The sequence below is a fragment of the Chelonoidis abingdonii genome, chromosome 18 (genome assembly GCF_003597395.2).
Source record: "Chelonoidis abingdonii isolate Lonesome George chromosome 18, CheloAbing_2.0, whole genome shotgun sequence".
NCBI classification, from domain to species: Eukaryota; Metazoa; Chordata; order Testudines; family Testudinidae; genus Chelonoidis; species Chelonoidis abingdonii.
In genome coordinates, this window is record NC_133786.1 from 10,239,026 (window position 1) to 10,260,617 (window position 21,592).

General features: G+C 47.9%; 1 protein-coding gene across 4 annotated transcripts in view; it reads right to left on the reverse strand.

Annotated features, from left to right (window-relative positions):
* B3GAT1 (beta-1,3-glucuronyltransferase 1) overlaps positions 1-20,942 on the reverse strand; it is a 50,168-nt gene extending 29,226 nt beyond the window's left edge. For 2 of the 4 annotated variants that reach the window (XM_032802307.2, XM_032802310.2), the window contains exon 1: positions 20,748-20,942. Coding sequence is in view for 2 of the 4 variants with exons in the window: in XM_032802308.2 (XP_032658199.2) it covers positions 20,409-20,454 (46 nt within the window). In the remaining 2 variants the exon portion in view is untranslated. Of the gene's footprint in view, positions 1-20,408; positions 20,624-20,747 lie in introns of those variants that run through there. The other 2 variants (XM_032802308.2, XM_075073468.1) reach the window with 2 other exon arrangements.
* Positions 20,943-21,592: the final 650 nt, after the last annotated feature.

Sequence of the window (21,592 nt, forward strand, 5' to 3'; positions counted from 1 at the left end):
CCTGTTTTTACTTACTATTTGAACAGAAACTTAGAGAGCCTGTAGTAATGTCTGGTCTCTCTCAGACCCCCCGAGAGAAGAAAAAAAACGGACAAAGAACACACACAAAAGCTTCCCTCCACCCAAATTCAAAAATATCTTGTCTCCTGATTGGTCCTCTGGTCAGGTGTTTGGTTCCCTGTTTGTTAACCCTTTACAGGTAAGAGACACATTAATCCTTAACAATCTGTTTATGACAGCAGGAGACATAGGAAACTAAGCTGAGTGGTTACGGCTGAGCCAACAACCTACTGCTGGCTGAATGTGTGCTGCTGGCATGGCTCTGCCAGTGGTGCTTGGGCCTCCCACTCTGTCACGATGCCAGGGCCTCAGCAAGTCACCAGTGAGGAGCAGGAGAGATCCATGGAGGGAATAGGGGGTAACAGTCTTTCTCCAACCTCCTCAAGTGAAGAAGTTGCCCTGAGCTCTCTGCCTCCCCCAACAGTGGGCAAACGAGACCCGAGAACCCTTCCTTCTTGCTTTTGGGTTCCAGACTCCTCATCAGTTTCAAGGATAGCAGACAATCCCAGGAGCCGTTGACCACCCTAAAGACACTCGAGCCTATGAGTCAATTAGCAGGAGATGGGACCTGCACCCAGAGCTCCACATTCCCCAGTTTTATCTCCCAGATGGATCTGCATTATGTTCTCAGTTACAGACGTGGAGATGAAATTTCTCACTTCCCACACAGCCTTGCCATTTGACTCAGTGGCTGGGAGAGGCAGAGGGAACTCTGCAGGGCCTGTTTCCCTGCTCAGCAATCAATCAGAGCCATTTGAACATCCCTCCCACACACGCCTTTCCCTACTGTGAACGTCAGCTGGAAAACATCCTGCTAACTCAGTGTGCGAGCCCCTGCTTCTGAGGTGTCAGCACTTATTTTTAATTATTGAAACCAGACAGAAAAGGAGTCCTGCGCTATTTTAAAAATTATTAATAACCCAATTCTAATATAATATTTAAAAGGAAAAAGCATGAAACCTTGCAGCATTTTGACTGTAACATGAGAATAGTGAGAAACCTGCCTCTCTCCTATTGTGAGTAGGGGACAGACAGAGGGACAGGAGCAGTTTATCTTTGCATTTGTCTGGTGCCTTCATCCTGAAAGATCCCAGAGCTGTATGACAGACCTTGGCCAAGGATTTTCCAAAAGAGACTAGTGATGGTGGGTGGCCAACCTGGGACCCCTTAGAAGAGGCCTTATTTTAAAAAGACAGGTTGCTCAGCACTCTGAAAACTCAGATCCTTTTGAGGGGTGTCAGGTTGGACACTGAAAAACTGAGGCACCCAAAATCAAATCACTTTTCAAAGTGTTGGACTTTGTATGCCAGCACCACTGAAATGTGGCTGCATCTGGAGGACAGTTGGAGAGTTGTTAACACAACCAACAGCTCAGGGCAGGAAGCAAAGAGGAAGGCCATATTCAACTGAAAATGCAGGTCAAATTCTGGGAGGCAGGATGTCTCCAAAACGAGCATATTATCAAGCCTTAACAACTAGAATCCTTGGGTTAAAACTACTGCATCCTACTCATCCTACTAGAGCCACAGGGTCTTGAATCCCCCCTCCATGTCTGAGCAACACCAACTACAGCATCAAAGCACCCCCTGATGCCATGCTGAGGGCATATAGTATCAGCACCACTTCAGAGGAACCACTGCTGCCACACTGAGTCACAAAGACCAATTCCTGCAATCTGGCTGGGACTGAGGGGCAGGCTGAAGTCGGGAGAACAGCGGAATACCCAACAGGCAGGTGGGCACCAGCCAGTGCCAACCAGAGCTTATGGCCAGAGGAGATCCCTGGCTCATACTCCTATTCGATGGTTTCTTTAAAGGTATGGCTCAGCTTCCAAGCCCTGCTTAGTCTGGGGTGGAAGAGGGATAGACATTGCCAGGTGGTGACCTCTGTACAAGTCACTAATGGGACCAAAGGATTAGCATTGATTTTTTTAAACGCCACAGTGAAGGGAGGGGGTAAAAAAAAAAAAAGGCACATCCAACAATAACTCAGCAACTTACAGTGCGATCAATCCCTGCTCGCAGTCCCACAGTCCATTAGTGCAGCAATAAACCCACCCACCCATCCGCTTGGAAACAAGGGGAGGGGTCATTTTAAACTGCCTATCTTGTCTCGCCTCACCCGTTTCTCCATGGTGGTTGTGATGGACCCCACCTCCCAACGGGGTTCCAACACACGGAGTCCATGCCCCCTGCACACCAAGAAGCCATGCTCCACAGAACCCACCTCTGCAAACTTGGCTGCAAGGGGGACCAGGCCAGGCTGTTTCCCCCACCCCACCTGAACAGGGCCACACCAGCAGCTATTATTACAGTCCCAAGCAGAGTGGCTCCTTTGCCATTCGGGAGCCTGAAAAAAGAGGACTCCTCCTCCCATCCCAGATAAACCCCCTTGTGCCCAGCTATTCAGGCTTGGCTCAGGAAGGGAAAATTTGGGTCCTAGTCAAACCCTAGGTCAGAGTGCCTGGCGCTGGACATACCAGCTATGCAGCTTGCCCAGCTTCCAGAGATAGACTGACCATTTTCAATTGAGGTGCTTACCCTAGTTCTACACCTGGCTCTGACACTGCCTCCTTCCATGGCCCTAGGGCCCTATCAAATTCATGGTCCATTTTGGTCAATTTCACAGTCTTAGGAATTTAAAAATCATACTTTTCACGGTTTCAGTTATTTAAATCTGAAATTTCATGGTGTTGTTATTGTAGGGCTCCTGACCCAAAAAGGAGTTTGGGAGGGTTTGTAAGGTTATTGGGAGGGAAGGGTTGTGATGCTGCTATCCTTATTTCTGTGCTGTTGCTGGTGGTGGCGCTGCCTTCAGAGCTGAGCAGTCAGAGAATGGCGGCTGCTGGCTGGGATCCCAGCTCTGAAGGCAGAGCCGCCGCTAGCAGCAGCACAGGCTAAGGGTGGCATGGTATGGTATTACCATCCTTACTTCTGTGCTGCTGCTGGTAGGGTGCTGCCTTCCGAGCTGGGCACCTGACCAACAGCCGCCAATCTCCAGCCACCCAGTTCTGAAGGCAGCACAGAAGTGAGGGCTGGCAATACCATGACCCCCCTGTAACTCCCTTTTGGGTGAGGACCCCCAATTTGAGAAATGCTGATCTCCCCCGTGAAGTATGTATAGTAGAAGGTAAAAGCATACAAAAGACCAGATTTCATGGGGGGAAGACTGGATTTCACTGTCTGTGACACGTTTTTCATGGCCGAGAATTTGGTAGGGCCCTACATAGCCCTGGACAAATCACTTTGATTCCCTGTACCTCAGCTTCCTCCATCCTGATTATGGTGTACAAGTACCTTCTCAGGGACAAAATACTGGGTCCTAAGGGGCTTTTTAATCTATAGGGAAAAGGCATAACAAAAAAACAAAGGCTGGAAGTTAAAGCCAGATGAATTCAGGTTACAAATAGGGCACACATTTTTAACAGTGAGGGTGGTTAACTATTAGAACAAACTACCAAGGGAAGAGGGAGACTCTTCATCTATTGACATCTTCAGAACAAGAACAAATGCCTTTCTGGAAGGTATGTTTTAGCCAAATACAGGTTATTGGGTTCAATGCAGAGGTAACTGGATGAAATTCGATGGCCTCTGATGTACAGGGGTCAGGCATCTGTATGCAAAGAGCATAAGAACAGCTATACTGAGTCAGACCAAAGGTCCATCCAGCCCAGTATCCTGTCTACTGACAGTAGCCAATGCCAGGTGCCCCAGAGGGAGTGAACTTAATAGGCAATGATCAAGTGATCTCTCTCCTGCCATCCATCTCCATCCTCTGATGAGCAAAGGCTGGGGACACCATTCCTTACCCATCCTGGCTAATAGCCATTAATGGACTTAACCTCCATGAATTTATCTTTTAAACCCTGTTATAGTCCTAGCCTTCACAACCTCCTCAGGCAAGGAATGTGCTGTATGAAGAAGAACTTCCTTTTATTTGTTTTAAACCTGCTGCCCATTCATTTCATTTGGTGGCCCTAGTTCTTATATTATGGGCACAAGGTAAATAACTTTTCCTTATTCACCTTCTCCACATCACTCATGATTTTATATACCTCTATCATATCCCCCCTTAATCTCTTCTTTTCCGAGTTGAAAATCCTAGCCTCTTTAATCTCTGCTCAAATGGGACCCGTTCCAAACCCCTAATCATTTTAGTTGCCCTTCTCTGAACCTTTTCTAGAATAATCTAAAGTTCCCTTCTGATCTTGAAATCTATGAATCTGCAAAACGAAGAGACTAATTAGCTACCTTGTGGACCAGGATTGCGAGCCTCAAATAGTTAGTGGGCTCAGTTCAGCAGTTGCACAGATATTAGTGCAAACTGGTCCTGAAACGGATGTCAGTGATAGGGCAATGTGACTTGTACCAATCTGGCATTTGTAACAAAGATGCATGCAGAAGGTAATTTACCCCAAACTGATACTGATTAAGAGCCAACCTCAGCCCTGATGCACAAAGTGCAGCTCTGTCCTTTGGGTCCAGGGTTCTCTCTAGGATTCTGTCCATGAGGACAAGGAAAGGTAAGCCCGAGAGAAGGTGGGAGACAGAGTTAAGCCAACATTTCCGCTGTCTGAGTTGCGAAAGCCAGTGAGCACATGCACCATCCAGCACCCCAACCCTGGGTCCGCATCCCAGAAGCAACGTGAGCTCTAACCAGGAACATGACAATTCACCTATCCCTGCTCATGGCTATGCAAACCCATTCACTGTACCCGACCACAGCTCCCACCTCCAACATCCTCCTTTTCACATGTCGTGTGCAGAGCCCATCCTGTGACTAAGCTTAGAGGCAGACAGAATGATGGGAGATGGTCAGACAGGTATGGGTGGATGTTTGAGAAGCCATGGGCATGCCAAGCAGGAGCATCACTAAATCACATCAGTGAGAGACAGGCAGGCAAAGCATCTGACAGATCCTAATGGAGCAGATCAAATTCTGTGGGTCGTGTGAGGTAAGTATGAGCAAGAGAAGCCCTTGGGAAGTGTAAAGGACTGCAAGGGGTAGTGTAAGAATATTGTAATCTTGCAGTAATTATGGCACATCTCAAATCAACAGGCAAATTACATCACTGTTATTATGGCTGTCTCCATCCTAGCACAGCTGGGACAGGCAAGCAACAGGCCATTATTTACCCAAGTGGGGGCACTGCTGGGAGAGAACAATGGCCTGGAAAGGGAAGACACTCCTCCTCCTCCCACCACTAAAGGTGCTTCTCCATCACTGCCACATCCATAACTTCAGGGTAGGAGACAGAACAAACCCAGCACTGCTTGCTTCCCAGCTTGGCGCCACCACAGGTTTTCCCACATGCAGACCTGACCCTCCTTGAATAGAAAAATCAGAGAGAAGCCAGACCTTTTGGTCAGAACCAGACTCGGATATAAATATAAGGGGCAGCTGCTCAAGGAGAGACACACAACAGGCTGAGCAGCCCCATACAGACAACTCTGACTGCACCAGAAGAAGTTAAATGGAGTAGGGCATGTGTTCTCAGCTGAGAGATTATGATCCCTCTCAGTGGGATCAGTGGCAGGTTCCAGGGGGTCACAACCACTCTCCCTTTCTTTATGGCTAAATGGTAGGGATGGTCCCAAACCTTTTTCTCTTTTAACAGTCCTAAAACCAGAAATGCTGGAGCCCTAGAGTAGATGAACCAGGCTAGACAAGTTCCCACTCAGCATGGCTGGAAGGAGAAATGCAGGTTCTAACACAGCAAGTTCAATAACCAGAAGAGACCAGCTAGCCAATAATAATAATAAAATATATTGCATAGTGCTTTTTATCTATAAATATCCAAGTGCTTTACAGACACTTCATCCCCATTTCACAGGTGAGGAAACTGAAGCAGAGGGAAGGGAAGTGACTTGCCAAAGTCACCCAGCAAACCATTGCCAAAGCCAGGAATAGAACCCAGATCTTCTGAGTCCTAGTCTAGTGTTCCATCCATTAGGCAATATTGCCTCCTATTGTAGTCAGCAGACGCTCAGAGTAGTTAATGCTGGAAAGTGTGCACTCCTGCATAACGTACCCCAATACTAATCCTGAATGGGCAATTTCTTTTTACCTCAGCAAATGTCCTGAAGCATGAGACTGGAGAGCACTTACCTTTCATCACGGCAGATGTTATTCCTATAAGTGACTGAACTTTAAAAGCAAAACGAAACATACTAAGCTATTTGTCTCCATTTATAATAAGCCAGAGCACAGGAGGCAGCTGGGAATAGAGGGAGAACCACTGTCCTCTGCTGGTAGAATCAGAAGCGCTCACAGCCCCCAGGCTGCAAATGGAGATTTTCTTTTAGGTCAGGGGCAGGAGTTTTTGGAAAAGGAGAATCTGAGTGCCATCCATGCTGCTGTGATGAAGTCTCCCCAGTGACCATAGTGTGCAACATAGAGAAAGCCATAAAATCCCTCCATGCCCATAGATTTATTTCAATATTCTGCAAAACCCAGTTCTCCCAAGTCATTTACATACTGTGTATATATATAAAAAAAAGGATTTCCTTTCACCTGTTCCAGACATGCTGCCTTTTCAGTGGAGAGCACATCAGGATAGGAGTTGGAAGGCCAGGGTTTCATCACAGCCCTGCCATTGATTTCCATTTGAGCAAGTGGCTTCCCTCTCTGTGTGGCTCAGTTTCTCCTCTAAACAGCAATGGCAGCTTTGGGAAGTGCTCAGAAATCCACAGGTGAAGGCACTATAGGTGAAGTGTTGGCATTATGGGAGTGCCCATGACCCAGACCCAAATCAGAACCAACCCTCTTAACCCTCCGAATGGAGGTGCTGGCTCTGGCTTGCTGCACAGTTTGCAATTCCCACATAGCAGGAATGAGTCAGTCTGTAACATAAGTTATTAACTGCAGCAGACGGTGTCTCTTCCCATTAGAGCATTGTTGTGCGAGCGGTCTGGGTGAGACAGAAAGGATTGCCAGGCGAAGCGTGCAGCGAGCGGAGCATGTGAGACAGAGATGAAAAATAATGTTGGCAGCGTTATTAAAAGATAAATTGGAGGGGGAAAAGGGGCTGAAGGCATTAAACTATTGTAACAAATCTGTTGTCACCTAGGGCTTCACGGCTGTCAGTATTCTGCATGCTGTGGACAGGGCAACAGCAAACTATGATCCTCCTACCTCCAAAGCTACAGACCCCCAAACTTTTGAGTGCCATGAGAATCCCCATCAGCTGCCGACAGTGTAGAACCTATTGCATCTGGCAGAGGGCAATGGCATGAACACAGCAACTCATTGCAGTTCTTTGCAGCAGTAGCCACAACAACTTATGAGCACCACAGGCAACTGCTCCAGCAGGAAGTGGTACTAACTGAGCCTGCTGACACCCATCCTACCGGCTTTTTGCTTTTATTTTATTTATGGAAAGGCATCTTTTATTGTGGTTTTCCTTCTCCCTGCCAGGCTGGTGGCAGAAGCAGATGCTGCATCTACTGGGCCCCAGAAAGCTCCTTCCCAGTGCTGAGGAGCTAGCATTTCGCCCTGATGTATCATCATATTCAGATATTTCTGCCTGACACCCCTCCACGGCTAGATACTTGCTGCTTGTGCTTGAAGGATTTAGCAATGAAGGGAAATAGCAGGGGACCAGCAGTGAGAATGCGAAGAGTTAGTCATGTAGGTATCAGCTGCATCTCAGAGTCACTCAGGAATGGTAATTGGAAAGGAATGGAATTGGAATTCCCATCAGAATCACCCAAGACGCTTGTGCAGCTGAAGAGTGCGTCTCCAGTCCCCATCATAGAACCATAGAAATGTAGAAATGTAGGGCTGGAGAGGACCTTGAGAAGTCATCCAAGTCCATCCCCCAGCGCTGAGGCAGGACCAAGTAAACCTAGACCACCCCGACAGATGTTTGTCCAACCTGTTCTTAACAACCTCCAATGATGGGAATTCTACAATTCTCCTTGGAAGCCTATTCCAGAGCCTAAATACCCTTAGAGTTAAAAAGTTTTTCTTAATATCTAAGATAAATCTCCCTCTGGGCAGATTATGTGCATTACTTTTTGTCCTATCTTCAGGTGGACATGGAGAACAATTGATCACCTTCTTCTTTATAATAGCTCCAAACATATTTGAAGACTATCATTTTGAATTCTAATCCTATCCTCCAAAGTGCTTGCAACCTCTCCCAGCTTGGTGTCACCCGTAAATTTGATAAGCATACTCTCCACTCCATTATCCAAGTCATTACTGAACATATTGCATAGTAGTGGATCCAGGACTGACTCCTAAGGGAGCCCATTACATACATCCTCCCAGTTTGACAGCCAACTATTGATAACTACTCCAAGTACAGTCTTTCAACCAGTTGCGCTCACACCCACCTTATACTAATTTCATTTAAACTGCATTTCTCTAATTTGCTTATGAGAATGTCATGCGGTGCTGTGTCAAACGTATTTTTTAGCTCAATTTTTCCATGCAAGAATCTGCCAAAATGGTGGATTTTCTATAACTTGAAAAGTCTTTAAATCAAGATTTGAGGACTTCGGTAACTCAGCCACAGGTTACAGGCCATTGCAAAAGTGGGTGTTTGAAGTGCTGTGGCCTGTGATGTGCAGAAGGTCAGACTAGCTGATCATGGTGAGTCCCTTGTGGCTTTAATCTAATGAGTCTAATGAAATATGCTGCATGCTCATCTAAACATGGAAAAAGAAACAAAACTATCCAATCCACAAGAATAAAAACTTCAGACACGTGTCCAATAAACTCAAATAATTAGGAGAAAATCATGACTGGATATTCCACCAGAAGAGGAAAATGTTGAAACAATTATGCTTTGCAGGTTACTTCCTTGGCTTTGATTTCTATAATGCCCTGCCAGAAAATGGAACCCAACATGTACACATCTAAGCCTCTTGATATTGGTATCACATCACTGAAGTGCAGCCACTTCTGTGTAGGGAGACACAACAGCACTCTACAACAGTTTAGGACAACAAGGGAAGAAGAATCCTGTATCCCGTTGAAACCACAGGAGGAATATAGAAAGACAGAATGCAATACATTTCCCTGGAATTTAGCCTTAGAGTTCTTACCAATACCTCCACACACTTGAGCAAAGTCTCAGACAAACAAGTGGTCTGTATCTTGATTTTACATCTCATCCAAAAAAACTGTGCCTTCATCAACCCTTGACATCATGCTGGGGTATAGTCTCAATACAGACTTAAGGAGAAGGTCATCTGAAATCACCAAATTCACTCCCTGTATTTAGTTTGCCAACTTTTTAGTCACACAAAACGACATCCTCTGCCCTGAGGCCCTGCCTCTCACTCACTCCATCCCCCCCTTCCCTATTGCTCTCTCTCCCCCACCCTCACTCACTTTCACCAGGCTAGGGCAGGGGGTTGAGGTCCAGGAGGGGTGAGAGCTCTGGCTGGGGGTGAAGGCTCTGGGGTGGGATCAGGGCTGAGGGGCTTGGGTTGCAGGAGAGGGCTCTCTACTGGGGGTGGGGTGCGCGCTTTGGGAGGGAGTTCTGACCTGGGGCAGAGAGTTGGGGTGCAGGCTTCAGCTAGGCAGCGCTTACCTTGGGCAACTCCCAGAAGCGGTTGGATGTCCGGCTCCTAGGCAGAGAGATCAGGGGCTTCTGCACACTGCCTGCACCTGCAGGCACTGCCCCAGCAGCTCCCATTGGCTGTGGTTCCTGCTGTGCCCCTGCACCTAGGAGTCGGACATGCTGGACACTTCTGGGAGCCACGCGGAGACACAGCAGGCAGGGAGCCTGCTTTAGCCCTACTGTGCTGCTGACTGTACTTTTAGCAGCCTGACTGTTGCCACTGGGGTCCCTTTTCAGCCAGACATTCTGGCTGAAAACCTGGACACCTGGCAACCCTGCCTGTATTGCTTGATTTTCTGTTCAGGTCTCTCTTCCACACACTGACCCAGCCGAACCTTGCTTAGCTTCCGCGATGTGACAAGATCAAAGCTCAATTTAAGAGCTCTCCCCGCTTTCCCCCCAACCTCCATCCACAGAAGCTCAGCCCACCAGGACTTCCACTTCGAAGAACGTTCAAATCTCTCCTCTATCATTTGGAAGTAAACCTCAAACTCTTGACGGGCCAACACGGGTTACTGGCTTTGAATCCAGCCTGTAACAAAGTTCCTGTTGTGCAGACACCACTTCCTCTTCCTGGTCTGGAAGAGGAACTTTATAGGATTTCTCCCCTAGTTTAATCCCACTAGTGGGTTTTATAGCTTCATTAAGGTGAAGGATGAGAGTTAACCCTAGCAAACCTCTTCCTTATCGTTTGGTTAATGTACCTCACTAACAGCTACAGTGCCGCATCACTCACTTCCCATACACTCCCCCAACGCCAACCCTTTCTGTGGGTTTTCAATTACAGCTCCCTGCACTCTGTGATGGAGGGATCATGGACCATGGAAAACACGAGGGAAGCGATGCAGCTCCCTGCAGAACGAGAGATTGATCAAGAGGAAAGAGAAGAAGAGAACTGGGTGTTACTAGGCCCTTTGCCCCAAGCACCCACAGAGTCACAGGCTAAGAAGGAATCCAAGATGGGGTCACAAGCTCAGGTATGCTGCAAATCCCCATCAGTGGAGTTTCACCTGCTTTCACCAGGTCGGAACATGCCCTCACTGTCTGTTCAAGGCCGTGTAGCAGCTGTTTTGTGTTGGGCAATGGCTGCTATGCCTCCTGGAAGATCAACAGTTTTACTGAGAGAGGGAGTGTTACGGTTACTTCTGGTTTACACCTGCAGAAAATCCACCAGTAGGCTCAACCTCTCCGGGGTTAGTGAGAGCAATGGTGGCTTGGGAGGGTGTGGCAAAGGAACCTGGGGGGGGGGGAAATATGCTGATTCAGTGCATCCCCCCCTGCTGAAGCAATGGCAGAATCTAAAGCAGCCCTTATCTAGCACTGAAAGCACCACCGTCAGCCATGCCCCTGGGGGTAGACCCTTTCACCTTGAGCCACAGCAGCCCCAGCTGACACAGGGAGGTCATCCGCACTAGTGTGTAGGGGCAGGAGGATGCAAGGGAAAGTCTGGTCCAGAATGTTGCACATGACAATATGTAACGTCCTCCCCGTGCATACACTGCAGAGATGGACAAAAGGAACTTTGGCTGAAGTCCTCACTGGAAGAGCAGTGGCTCCAGTAGTGCCAACTCCTCCTCCTCCAGGCCAGTACTGCAATGCAGTCAGCACTGAATGAGCCCAGAGTTGTGCATACAAATTTTTTTGCCCTGGCTTGCTCAGAGGCACTTGTACAGTCAGAGAGAGAGAGAGAGAGGAAAATCAAGAACTACATTGATTAGATGGATCATGGTTCATTGAAGGCAATAGGAATTTTGCCTTTGACTTCACCAAGAGCTGGATTGGGCCCTGAATTGTTCTGGTTTCATCTTTGATCTCTTTCCAGGTTGATGGAAGGCAAGGAAACTAGTTGAATCAAGCTTTTTCCTTCCCTGAATGAGCACACTTAGCTATTTCAGGTGCGAGTCCAGGGAGGAAGGGAAGAGACCGTGTTGCTTGTACAGATGCTTAAGAACCAACCTCCTGCAGAACAACTGAGATAAGGACAGGGGTGTCAAACTCCTGTAACTAAGGGTAAATGTAATGCAAAGTATTATACAATTGTACAGTCATGAAATAGTTGGAGCATGGAGTTAGGGGCCAGGATTCTTAGGTTCTATTCCTGACTCAAGTCACATCACTGTCTGTGCCTCAGTTTCCTATCTTTAAAATGGGGACAATAATAGTAATTAACGTGATTGCAAAGCCATCCGTGTTCCTCTGGTGAGGGGTGCTTTAGGACAGCAAAGGATTATTGCAACCCAGTTCTATACATGAAACTGCATGGGTTGGGTACTGGGGGCATGACTTTAAACTCAAGTTTCCACATTTCATTAAATAGAAAACCGGTTGCTGGTATTTCAGAGGGGATGACAGAGCTTCAGGGGTAACAAGTGGAGGGGATTTTTACAAGGGACTGAGTGAGAACTCTGCTCTCTTGCGCTCTGTAGCACACTGCCCTGTAACACCCCAGGGTTAAATAGGGATTATTCCCAATTAAAATTTGAAGCAGTACATTCCAGTGGCAGAAGCTGACGAGTGCACGGCCTTTTAAACATTTATCAGCACTGCTCCAGTCAATCCAGCTGCGACTGTGCTCTGATTGCCTATTGACACAGCCTGGAACTAGGAGAAAATTCCTAGAAATATACCTTCCTGTCACTGGTCTCATCCTCAAGTCACGCCAGAGGGAGAGCTGCTCCGCTCAGCTGTCAGAAACCCTGTTCTGCACATTGAGGGGAAAGATGATCTTGTGAGTAAAGCACTTGACTGGGACTGAGGAGGCTTAGATCAATTCCTGACTCAGCTATAGACTCCCGGTGTGATGTCAGGCAAGTCACCTCCTCTCTGGGCCTCAGTTACCTATCTGTAAAATGGCACAATGATGCTTTCTTTGTCTGTCTTGTCTACGAACACTAAGCTCATTGATGTATGTACAGCATCTGGCGCCCTCATCACTGCTGTAGCCTTGATGCACTATTGTAAAAACAAACAAACTATCATTACAGACTAGAGTTAGAGCTTGCAGTGGGTCAGCAGTGACCAATTAACACTTTCCTGTTGAGAATAAACACATCAGCTGTTATTAAAATACTCATAGCAGCTCAGGAGCCTTCCTACAAAAGCTTGGATCTTGCCCATCTACAGGGAAACTATCCATATCAAAGTAGCAGAGGATTTAATCTGAAACCCAACACAAACGCCCTCGCATGGGACTAACTTCACCAGAGCTGCAATTTTACCCTGTATTCCAGTCTGAGATCCCCTAGACTTACTTTCCCCATGATTTCCAATGTTGCAAGGCAGCAGAGTGAGTGGACCAGGCTGCCTCAGCCAGCTACGTTTGTAGGAAAAGGGTATCATTTTCCTTCTAACAAGCCAGATTTGATTGCCCCACCAAAAACCCTGAATCCTGCCTTTGGTGGAAATCCGTGCCGGAGAGGAAAGGGTAACCACCTCTTCTGTGGTTAGTCTGTCCTGAGCATCACTCCTGCTGGCTCGGGTGTTATACACAAACAGCACAACTGTCCTTCCATCCTAGGACCAGATTGTTTCTTCTCCTTTGGCCAAGTTGGCACGTGCTAGTGGATTTCCAGTTCTTTCCCACCTGAGGTGAGCACTGCTTCCGCCCTCATTACCATGGCACATCACCCAAGGGAGATGCCCAGAGTGGGTTTGGGGACTGAGAGCTTCCCCGCCTTGTAAACAGGGTCTCCAGAGCACAGTGCAGATGCTCTTATCATTGACCAGAGAGCTATAAAGCCTTGTTTCCCCGTAGCAGTCAGAGACCTTAAATATCTCCTGTTCATCCCTTTGGGAAGGCTGAAACTGCGTCGATGAATGTTCACTATCTCTGCATTAGCCTGGCTGTGAACAAGGGCCTGGGGTGCAGCAGCTGGCAAATTGCTGAAAGACATTATGGTTCCCAACACCCACCCTTCTCTGTGGTGGAATTTTAAGAGTCTAGAAACCCTCCATTAGCAGAGGGGCAGGATGATGCATCTGGAGAGGAGACAGGCGGATTGTGTGTCTGCATTTCTCGGTGAGAGAGCTGCAGATCACAGACTGGACATGCAGGCCACAATGTACACTTGTGTGTCTGTATATCGAGTGCATGTGCAAACACATACATAGGGTGCACTACAAGTGTACGCATGCATGTTGAACCACTGGTACATGTACATATACATGTCACAGGGTACACATCTAAATGTATCTGAGGGGATGGATGTTGCAAGGGCATATGTCAATGTGTTTATGTACATGGATTTGTGTGGGAGGTGCATGTCACAGTGTGTGTGTGTGATCATACATGGGCTTATGTTCGCTTATATATAAACCATTGGGTGAACAACTCTGAGTAGCAACATCTAGTGCAATTCTTGAATTTCTCCTGATAGAGGTAAGGAAGAAACAAGAAAGGACTAAATTTGTAGAGGTTATGGGCCAAAGACATCAGAGATACAGAAAAGCCTGCTATCTAATGACATCCTGTCAGAATCGCTGATCTTCCATAGACATACTGAATGGATTATTAAATTAATCATACTGCTCAGAAGACACTATATTAATGGCTTCTGGAAATCACTGTCCATATACTTAAGGGGCCAATAGGACGACGGAGCAGTCTTACTCCTGCCAGGGTCTTACTCCAGCTCTCCCCGTGGTGGGTTTCATCTAGATTAGATTAAACTTCTTTACAGGGGGGATTTTCCCACATCAATTCATACATACTTTGTCCTTCTATGGCATTTTTCATCCGAGGCTCTCAAATGATTTACAGACACTGAATTATTTCTCCCACCCCCCCTTAGGAGGTAGGGAAACAGTATCCTCCTTTTGTATATAGGAAAACTGAGGCAGGGAGAGATAAGTTACTTGCCCAGAACCACATAGTCAGTGGCACAGCTGGCAGTAGAATCCAGGAGCCTTGTTTGCATCTTTCTCTAGCCACTAGATAATTGCTTCCTCCACCATCTCATGTTTTTTTTCACTCCCTTTCAAAATGGACTTGAAAACCTTGTCCCCAGTGAGTGGATAATGCAGCTCTCACACTTATGGTTACCAGGGACCCTGCTACTTGAGGATCTCTAGAAGGGGTGCACTGATGAGACAGCTCCAAGAGAAGGGCTGGGCCTGAGGAATTTTGTGCAACCATTTAGCAGCAAGTTAGAACCAGTGCGAGGGGAAAAAAACCCTACTTAACATCGGCATATAAACTAGAGACAAATGGAGCAATATGCAGACTTGTCTGACCAGGGATTTGGGGGAGTGACACCTAACTAGTGGACACAGAGGCTCATCTGAGTGGCAGCAGAGAGTTGTTCTGGCCCCAAGGAAGTTTAATTGAAAATCCACTTGTGTATGTGATTCATACCCTGGTGAACATATGAGAGAATTAAGGATGCACTGGACTGGACACTAAGCATAGTGCTGCAAACACAAACACACACACACAGCCCCTTGCTGCAGTTTAGAGCCCTGGCCTGTCACTCTAGGCTGAGAACAGGTCTATCCCCTACCCATCCCAGGCAGCGACGCTGCAAGCTGTGCGGAAAGCACGGAGGCACTCGAGAGACGACACGATGTTGGACACAGTGAAGCATGTCAACATGTCACAGAGTCCTGGTCAGCAAAGGTTCTGGGGCTCAGAGCCTTGGGAATGCTGGGTACCGCATCCTGCTCTGGAGGCAGAGTGTGGAGAAACTGTGGGGACGGATTGCAGAGAATGAGCAGCTCACTCCCAGTTCTGGACCAGACTAACGCAGAGCAGGAGGTTCATTGTGCCCACAGGAAGTCATCTTTGCTGAATTCCTCATTACAGAACCTTTTATTTAGAGCCCAAAAGGCCAGGATAGCCTCAGCCAAGAAGAGGATATGAGGCCAGCCAGTTAGAACCTCCCTGGGAAGAACAAGAATCCTAAGAGTTATTAAGGACACAGGATTTGCTCTTCTGAATCAGCTCATCAGGTATCCTGCTTCCAGCAGTGGCCAATATCTGATTCTTCTCAGATGGCCTTTCCCCTGTCCAGTTGTACAATGCAAGGAAATTACTTGTTATATTCAGATGATGCTTTGAAGCATGAGATTAGAATCCATCCTACTATATCGCTGCTTGTAAATTAGCCAGCCCCTTTAAAAATCCCAGCTGCTTGTGTTCGAGTTGGCAAATTGCAGTGACTGCTGACTATACACTGTGTAAAGCAGTGTTTGCTTTTAAGAAATGGATCTGATTTAGGCTGACTGTTGGAAAAATATTTCCTGAAAATGAGGTCTAGGAGCTGTGGGAAGGGGTGAAATCTCCCTTGATTAGCACTTTTCAAACTTATATTGGATAGAATGCATAGGGAATAATCCTGCATTGGTTAATTAATATTAACCTAACAAAGGAGGGAGTGAAGCATGATGTTATTGCACATGAACTAACAGGGAAAGGAAGAATGGTCTTGTGGCTAAGGCACAGGACAGGGACTCAGAAGAACTGAGTTTAGTTCCCAGCTCTGTCACTCCCTGTGTGACCTGGTGCAAGTCACTCCATCTCTCTGTGCCTCAATACCCCTGGGGTGTATAGCTCCCACTAAGAGATGCAGGGAGATATAGTCATTATTGCGAAGCAATGTGATGGGGACAGAGTGGGTAGCTAGATTGCGATGTGGAGATTATAGGTCCCACCCTCCAGTCTTTGCTCAAGCAACATTCCTATTGGGTTTAGAGGATGAATTTGACCTAGAAGCTTTGGAATGTTTCATTTGCAGTCTTCCCTTGGCAAAGATCATCCCCCTTCTCTATCTCAGATGTATATTCTGGACACCTGATCCCTGGGAGTGGGGAGAGGATGGGGGTCCAAGACAACTAACTGATTCAGGGTCTATGCAGAAAAACAAACTGAACACGTTACAGAGAAAGGGGACCAAGGAAGCGTCCCAGCAGACACACAGATCTAGAGGGCAGCCCTGTCAGATGCTCCTGCATCTATGAGGGATTTAGTCCTCTCTGGACTTGCTGCAGACACTATTCCCTTCCCCACCTGCTGGAACACAAACACTGCAGGACTGGATCAGACAATTGCCCCATCTAGTGCAGCAGCCTCTCTCCAACAGCAGCCAGCACCACACATTTAACAGGAAGATCCCGAAGTTACAAGATAACCAGGCTACCTCACCAGCCACTTTCCTGCCCTGGATAATAGGGCTTTTTCTGTGCTATTAAATACCCACTTCAAATGCAAGACTCATATAGCTTTAGCCCCTCCTGACTCCCAGAGCAAATTCCTGATATTCTGTGAAGGAGGACCCTGAGTGAAAGGGTTCAGAGAGAATGCCTCAGAGGCCTTCACCCTGAAAGAGGGAATGCAGATAGAGGGATGAAGTGTCCAAAAGAAAAAGAAAATAAAAAAAAAGACCCTTGGCAAGTACATAGGAAAAGAAACCCTGGAACCCAGCCAGGCTCTGGGACTTGATTCATCACCACAGGACAAATGGGCAGCAACACAGTGTGAGCTACTATACCGCACCTTCTCTTCGCTCCGATTTTAACCTCTCAACTGGGAGAGAAACTGGCTTTTGTCCAACTTCTCTGGAGCCGGCAGTGTTACAGAGCGCAAGGGCCTTGCAAAAGGTCCAGAACAAATACAAAATACCAAGAGCTCCTGAGAATGCAATATTTGCCCTAGTGTCCCTTTGATGCCAGCTCCTTCCACTTCCCTAAGCTTCCACTGTTACAATTAAAATGAGGATTCAAAGGACAGCTGAGAAAAATCCATTTTCCCCTTAAAAATCCTCCCCCTCTCTATTTAATGGTGAGCTCTCCACAATGCAAATGTGCCTGAAAACCCCCTGTTGATCTCTGTGTCACACTCGCATTCTCTCTCCTCTCCTCTCCCCACAAGGGAGCTGCATCGTCATTATGGGAACTGCAGCTCTCCCCAGTTATTGCTACTATTTGTCACAAATAATCATTTCTTGTACTGCACCACAAACGACCCTTTGCATAGAGCGCATAAGGTGCTTTCTTTGCTCCAAACAGCTCGTAGCCTCGGATCAAACAAAAGACAAAGACAAGACAGGAACAACGCTGAGGTAAAGGCAGGTTGTGGAGGCAGGAGGACAAAGCAGAGTATGGAGGATTTCTTTCTAAAGGAGAGAGTGTTTGACACCAGATCCAGAGCTTATGGTAACCTCACCTGCTACTACAGCTGGACAAGAATAGAACTGAATCACCGGATCAGGCCTGGGGTGCACAAGAACTGGGAGACTATTCTAAGTGTTGGGATGCTCATGCACATGAACTTTTGGGGACAGGAATGGCACTTCCCATCCTGGTACTGGTCACCTGCATGGGTCATGGAATGGTGCAAGACCAACTCTAACAGAGGGAGTTGCAATTTTTTTTGCCTTGGGAATGCATAAGCACAAAGCGATGTCAAACCCTTCCAGCCCCACAGCATGCAGAATCCAGACAGTCAGTGGTACAGGGCAAGGATCTTCACCATTGCCTTGGGAGGTTTTGAGAAATGCTGCCCCTACCCCAAATCTTCCTGCATGGCTTCCTTGCTCCCTCCTTCATGTTTGTGCGAGGCTTCTCTTTGTTTTAATTATGAATTGAAGGCACACGTCTCCTTCCCTACACATGGGGCTTGATCCAAAAAAATCAGTGGCAAGCCTTCCATTGACTTCTGAGAGCTTTGGATCAGGCCCTTGAAAAGCTCTTCTCAGATCCTAATAAACCCTGCAGTTCCCCTGCTGGCAGTAAGTGCTTGCCTGGAAACATTACACAGAAAGGAATGGATGCATGGACAAAACGTGAGTGTGGGATTCGGTGCACCCACAGCCTGGCTCACATCAGCCTTGCCCCCATATCCTGGTATTGAGAAAGTCGGCGCTCATTAGGATGGCTGCTGGGTTGCTAATGACTCCAATTCACACCACTACCTTGGAAGGTCTGACAGTGTTTCATTAGGAGCTCCTATTTTTAGAGGGATTTGTAACTCAACTGGGTGGAAAAAAGAAAAAGTGCTCTGAGCCACCAGCCACGGTATGAATTTACACACATGCATGCACAGACACACTCCCCCTCACACGTGTGTGTTCAACCAATAATCAGGGTTCAAGAAGTATAAGAAAGGAAAATAAAATGACAGGTCAACTGCCTTTACCCTCTAGTTCAAGTCCCCCTTTGGCACTCCAATGACTGCTTCCCGGGCCCTCAGTCCATATCAAGGACTGGACCCTTGTGGTATAATTGTCTCATTTGCATAACTCAGTTATTTAACCCCTTCAATGCCAGACCCTCCTCCTCCCTGATGCTTCAACACTGCTCAGTAAAAATGGAGTTTCCATTGCCTTTAACTGGCATCTGTTTGAAGGATGAACCGGAGCTACTGAGAAGTAGTTTTAACTCATCCGTGTTTGAAAACTGTTTTGTTATGGAAAGTGCAAGAACTTTTTCCTATGAGGATTTCCTCTACCCCTTTTCACTTTTGGTCCAATCCTGCCTATGCTTACTCACATAAGTAATCTTTACTCATACAGCCCGTGAGCCAAATCTTACCCACCTCACTCATGCCAGTGAGTAAACAGGACTACTTGCATGAGCAAAGCAGACAAGATTTGGCCCACTAACTTAAAAGAACCTACTTGTGTGAGCAAAGATTAGTCACTGTGCATTTATCCCATCCTAGCCTCAAATTTTGACAGCACTCCTTCTGCATTTACACAAGCTGATGACGCTCACTGCACAGACACAAGTGATTACAGATGTATACAATAGACTGGTATGGTCCCTTCGAGTCTAAAGCGTGTTGGACTACGCTCCCTATATTTGTCTTGAAGCAATTATTGCAATCAGCATCACTTCCGAGTTGGTGAAATATTACACCCATGATGCTGCGCCCTTAGTATCAAGTAATGTGCGACAAACTAACTGCAAGCGCTCCCCCAAACTGGAGTCCTATTGAACTGCACTTTGGGACAGCATACAACATGACGTACCCCTTGCTGCTGCAATAATCTCTGCATGGCACATCGAGTTAGGGACTCCCAGACAAAATGGGGAGCCCCTGGCTCAGCCTCTCCCAGAGTTTGAGAGAGAAATACAGAGAGAATTGGGGAGGAGGGGGACTCTGGGGCAACTGTCCCTTGAAGATAAGCTGCAGCAGCAGCGGCATCTGGCCCCCTCCCTTCCCTGGAATACTGAGGTTGGGGGCTCAACCCTTTAGAGACTCCCAGACAAAATGAGGAGTTCCTGGGCTTTTGTCCAGTCGGGTTTCATGCCCATAAATGTTATGCCCATTTCAATGCTTCTCCCAGAAACTGATGGACGGAGTGACCTCCTCCCGCTTCTCCACCCCCACTGCTATTTCAAGTTGCACTTTCTGCTCTGGCAAGGATGAAATATGACTTCCAGGAGCAGGGACCCAGGGAATGAGTCACACAGAGAGAGGGGCCCCAAAGGAAAAAGAGAGATCTATTTATCCATTACCAAGCTTCCCACCCCCTCCATCCCAAACATAACTTGCTCTGCAGATTCCTCAACAGAAGAGGGCTCATCCATTTTCCCCACGTCTTCCTCCAAAGAAGAGAGCTCTGAAAGCTTTTTCTTTAAGCCAGTCCAGAAGCTGGGTAGCACCATAGCCGGCAACAATGGAAGAAATTCCTCCTCCCTCCCCCAAATTAACAGGAGAACGACGACTAAGGAAAGAGCCAAAGGATGCTCCCACTGCCCTGGCTTCCTTCTCCAAGCCATATCTAACACACACAGTCACTGTGCACGGGGGGGTGGGGGGGGAACAGAGGCTTACCCCACTGCACTCCCGTCGCACCTTCCCAGCCAGCCAGGTACAGCATTACAGGAGACCTAGGAGCAGGTGTGCCAATGGAGATGCAGCCTGAGCAAGCCAGGGACAGATTCTCAGCTTCCCACCAATGCCCCTTGGTACGTCCGAGGCGCAGGCTCCCCGCACCGGGGTCAAGATCCACAGCACCCCTGCACAGCGGGCAGCCTTATGCCCATCTTGCACCATGCGAAGGCGGCAGGCGAACCTCGGGCTTTGTGGCTCGCCCCCTCCCCGGACGCTGACCACAGCGCACAAAGGAACTCTGTCCAGCTCAGCCATGCAAACCCGAGCAGAGGGAGTTACCTTATCTTGGCAGCCTGAATCGCCTCCTCTCTCCATGGCGAGCGGGGAAGCAGCTCCCATTCATTCCTTAATCCTTGGGAACAGAGGCACGATTGAGAGCGGCGCCTTTCCCTGGCATATGCCTCCCCTCCCCAAACTCCTCTCCTCTGCTTTCTTTGTCTGGGGTCGTGTTTTAATCCAAGCACAAACCAAGAGCCCCCTTCACCCAAGCCAGATGACAGCAGAGCGACCCTCTTCCTCCAGCTGCTGGCTGCTCTGTGCTCCGCTTCCCCAGGTCTGGCTCTCTGCAGCGCGGCGGTGGGAGAGAGGGGGAGAAGGTGGGTCGGTGGATGAGGGGAGGAAGGTTTTGTGTCTAAAGCAGCACTGACAGCCCCCCTCCCTCTCGGAGAGGAGGGCCCACACTGCTAATAGTCGGTACCAATTTATTCCACTTAGGCAGGGGACACTTCTCCCTGCAAGGCAGGGACAGAGCCTGGGAATGCTCTGAGATTTTCCCTCGAGAAATTGGTTTCAGCTCCCCCACGCCCCTGGCTCAGCCTCTCCCACGGAGTTTCAGCCCAGCATGCAACCAAATACAGAGAGAATTGGGGAGGAGGGGGACTCCGGGGCAGCTGTCCCTTGCAGATGGGCTGCAGTGGCATCTGGGCCCCCTCCATCCCTTGGGATTCTGAGGTTGGGGACTCAGTCCTTTAGAGGCACAGGGGACCATGAACACAATTCAGATCCAACTAGGGGGGCTGGGGAGTAGAAACCCCCTGGCTTGAAGTGGTTTCCATCACATACAGGGTTTGCAGTTTGGTTCAATGGCTCTCAGCACCTCCACTCTACAAATTGTTCCAGCATCC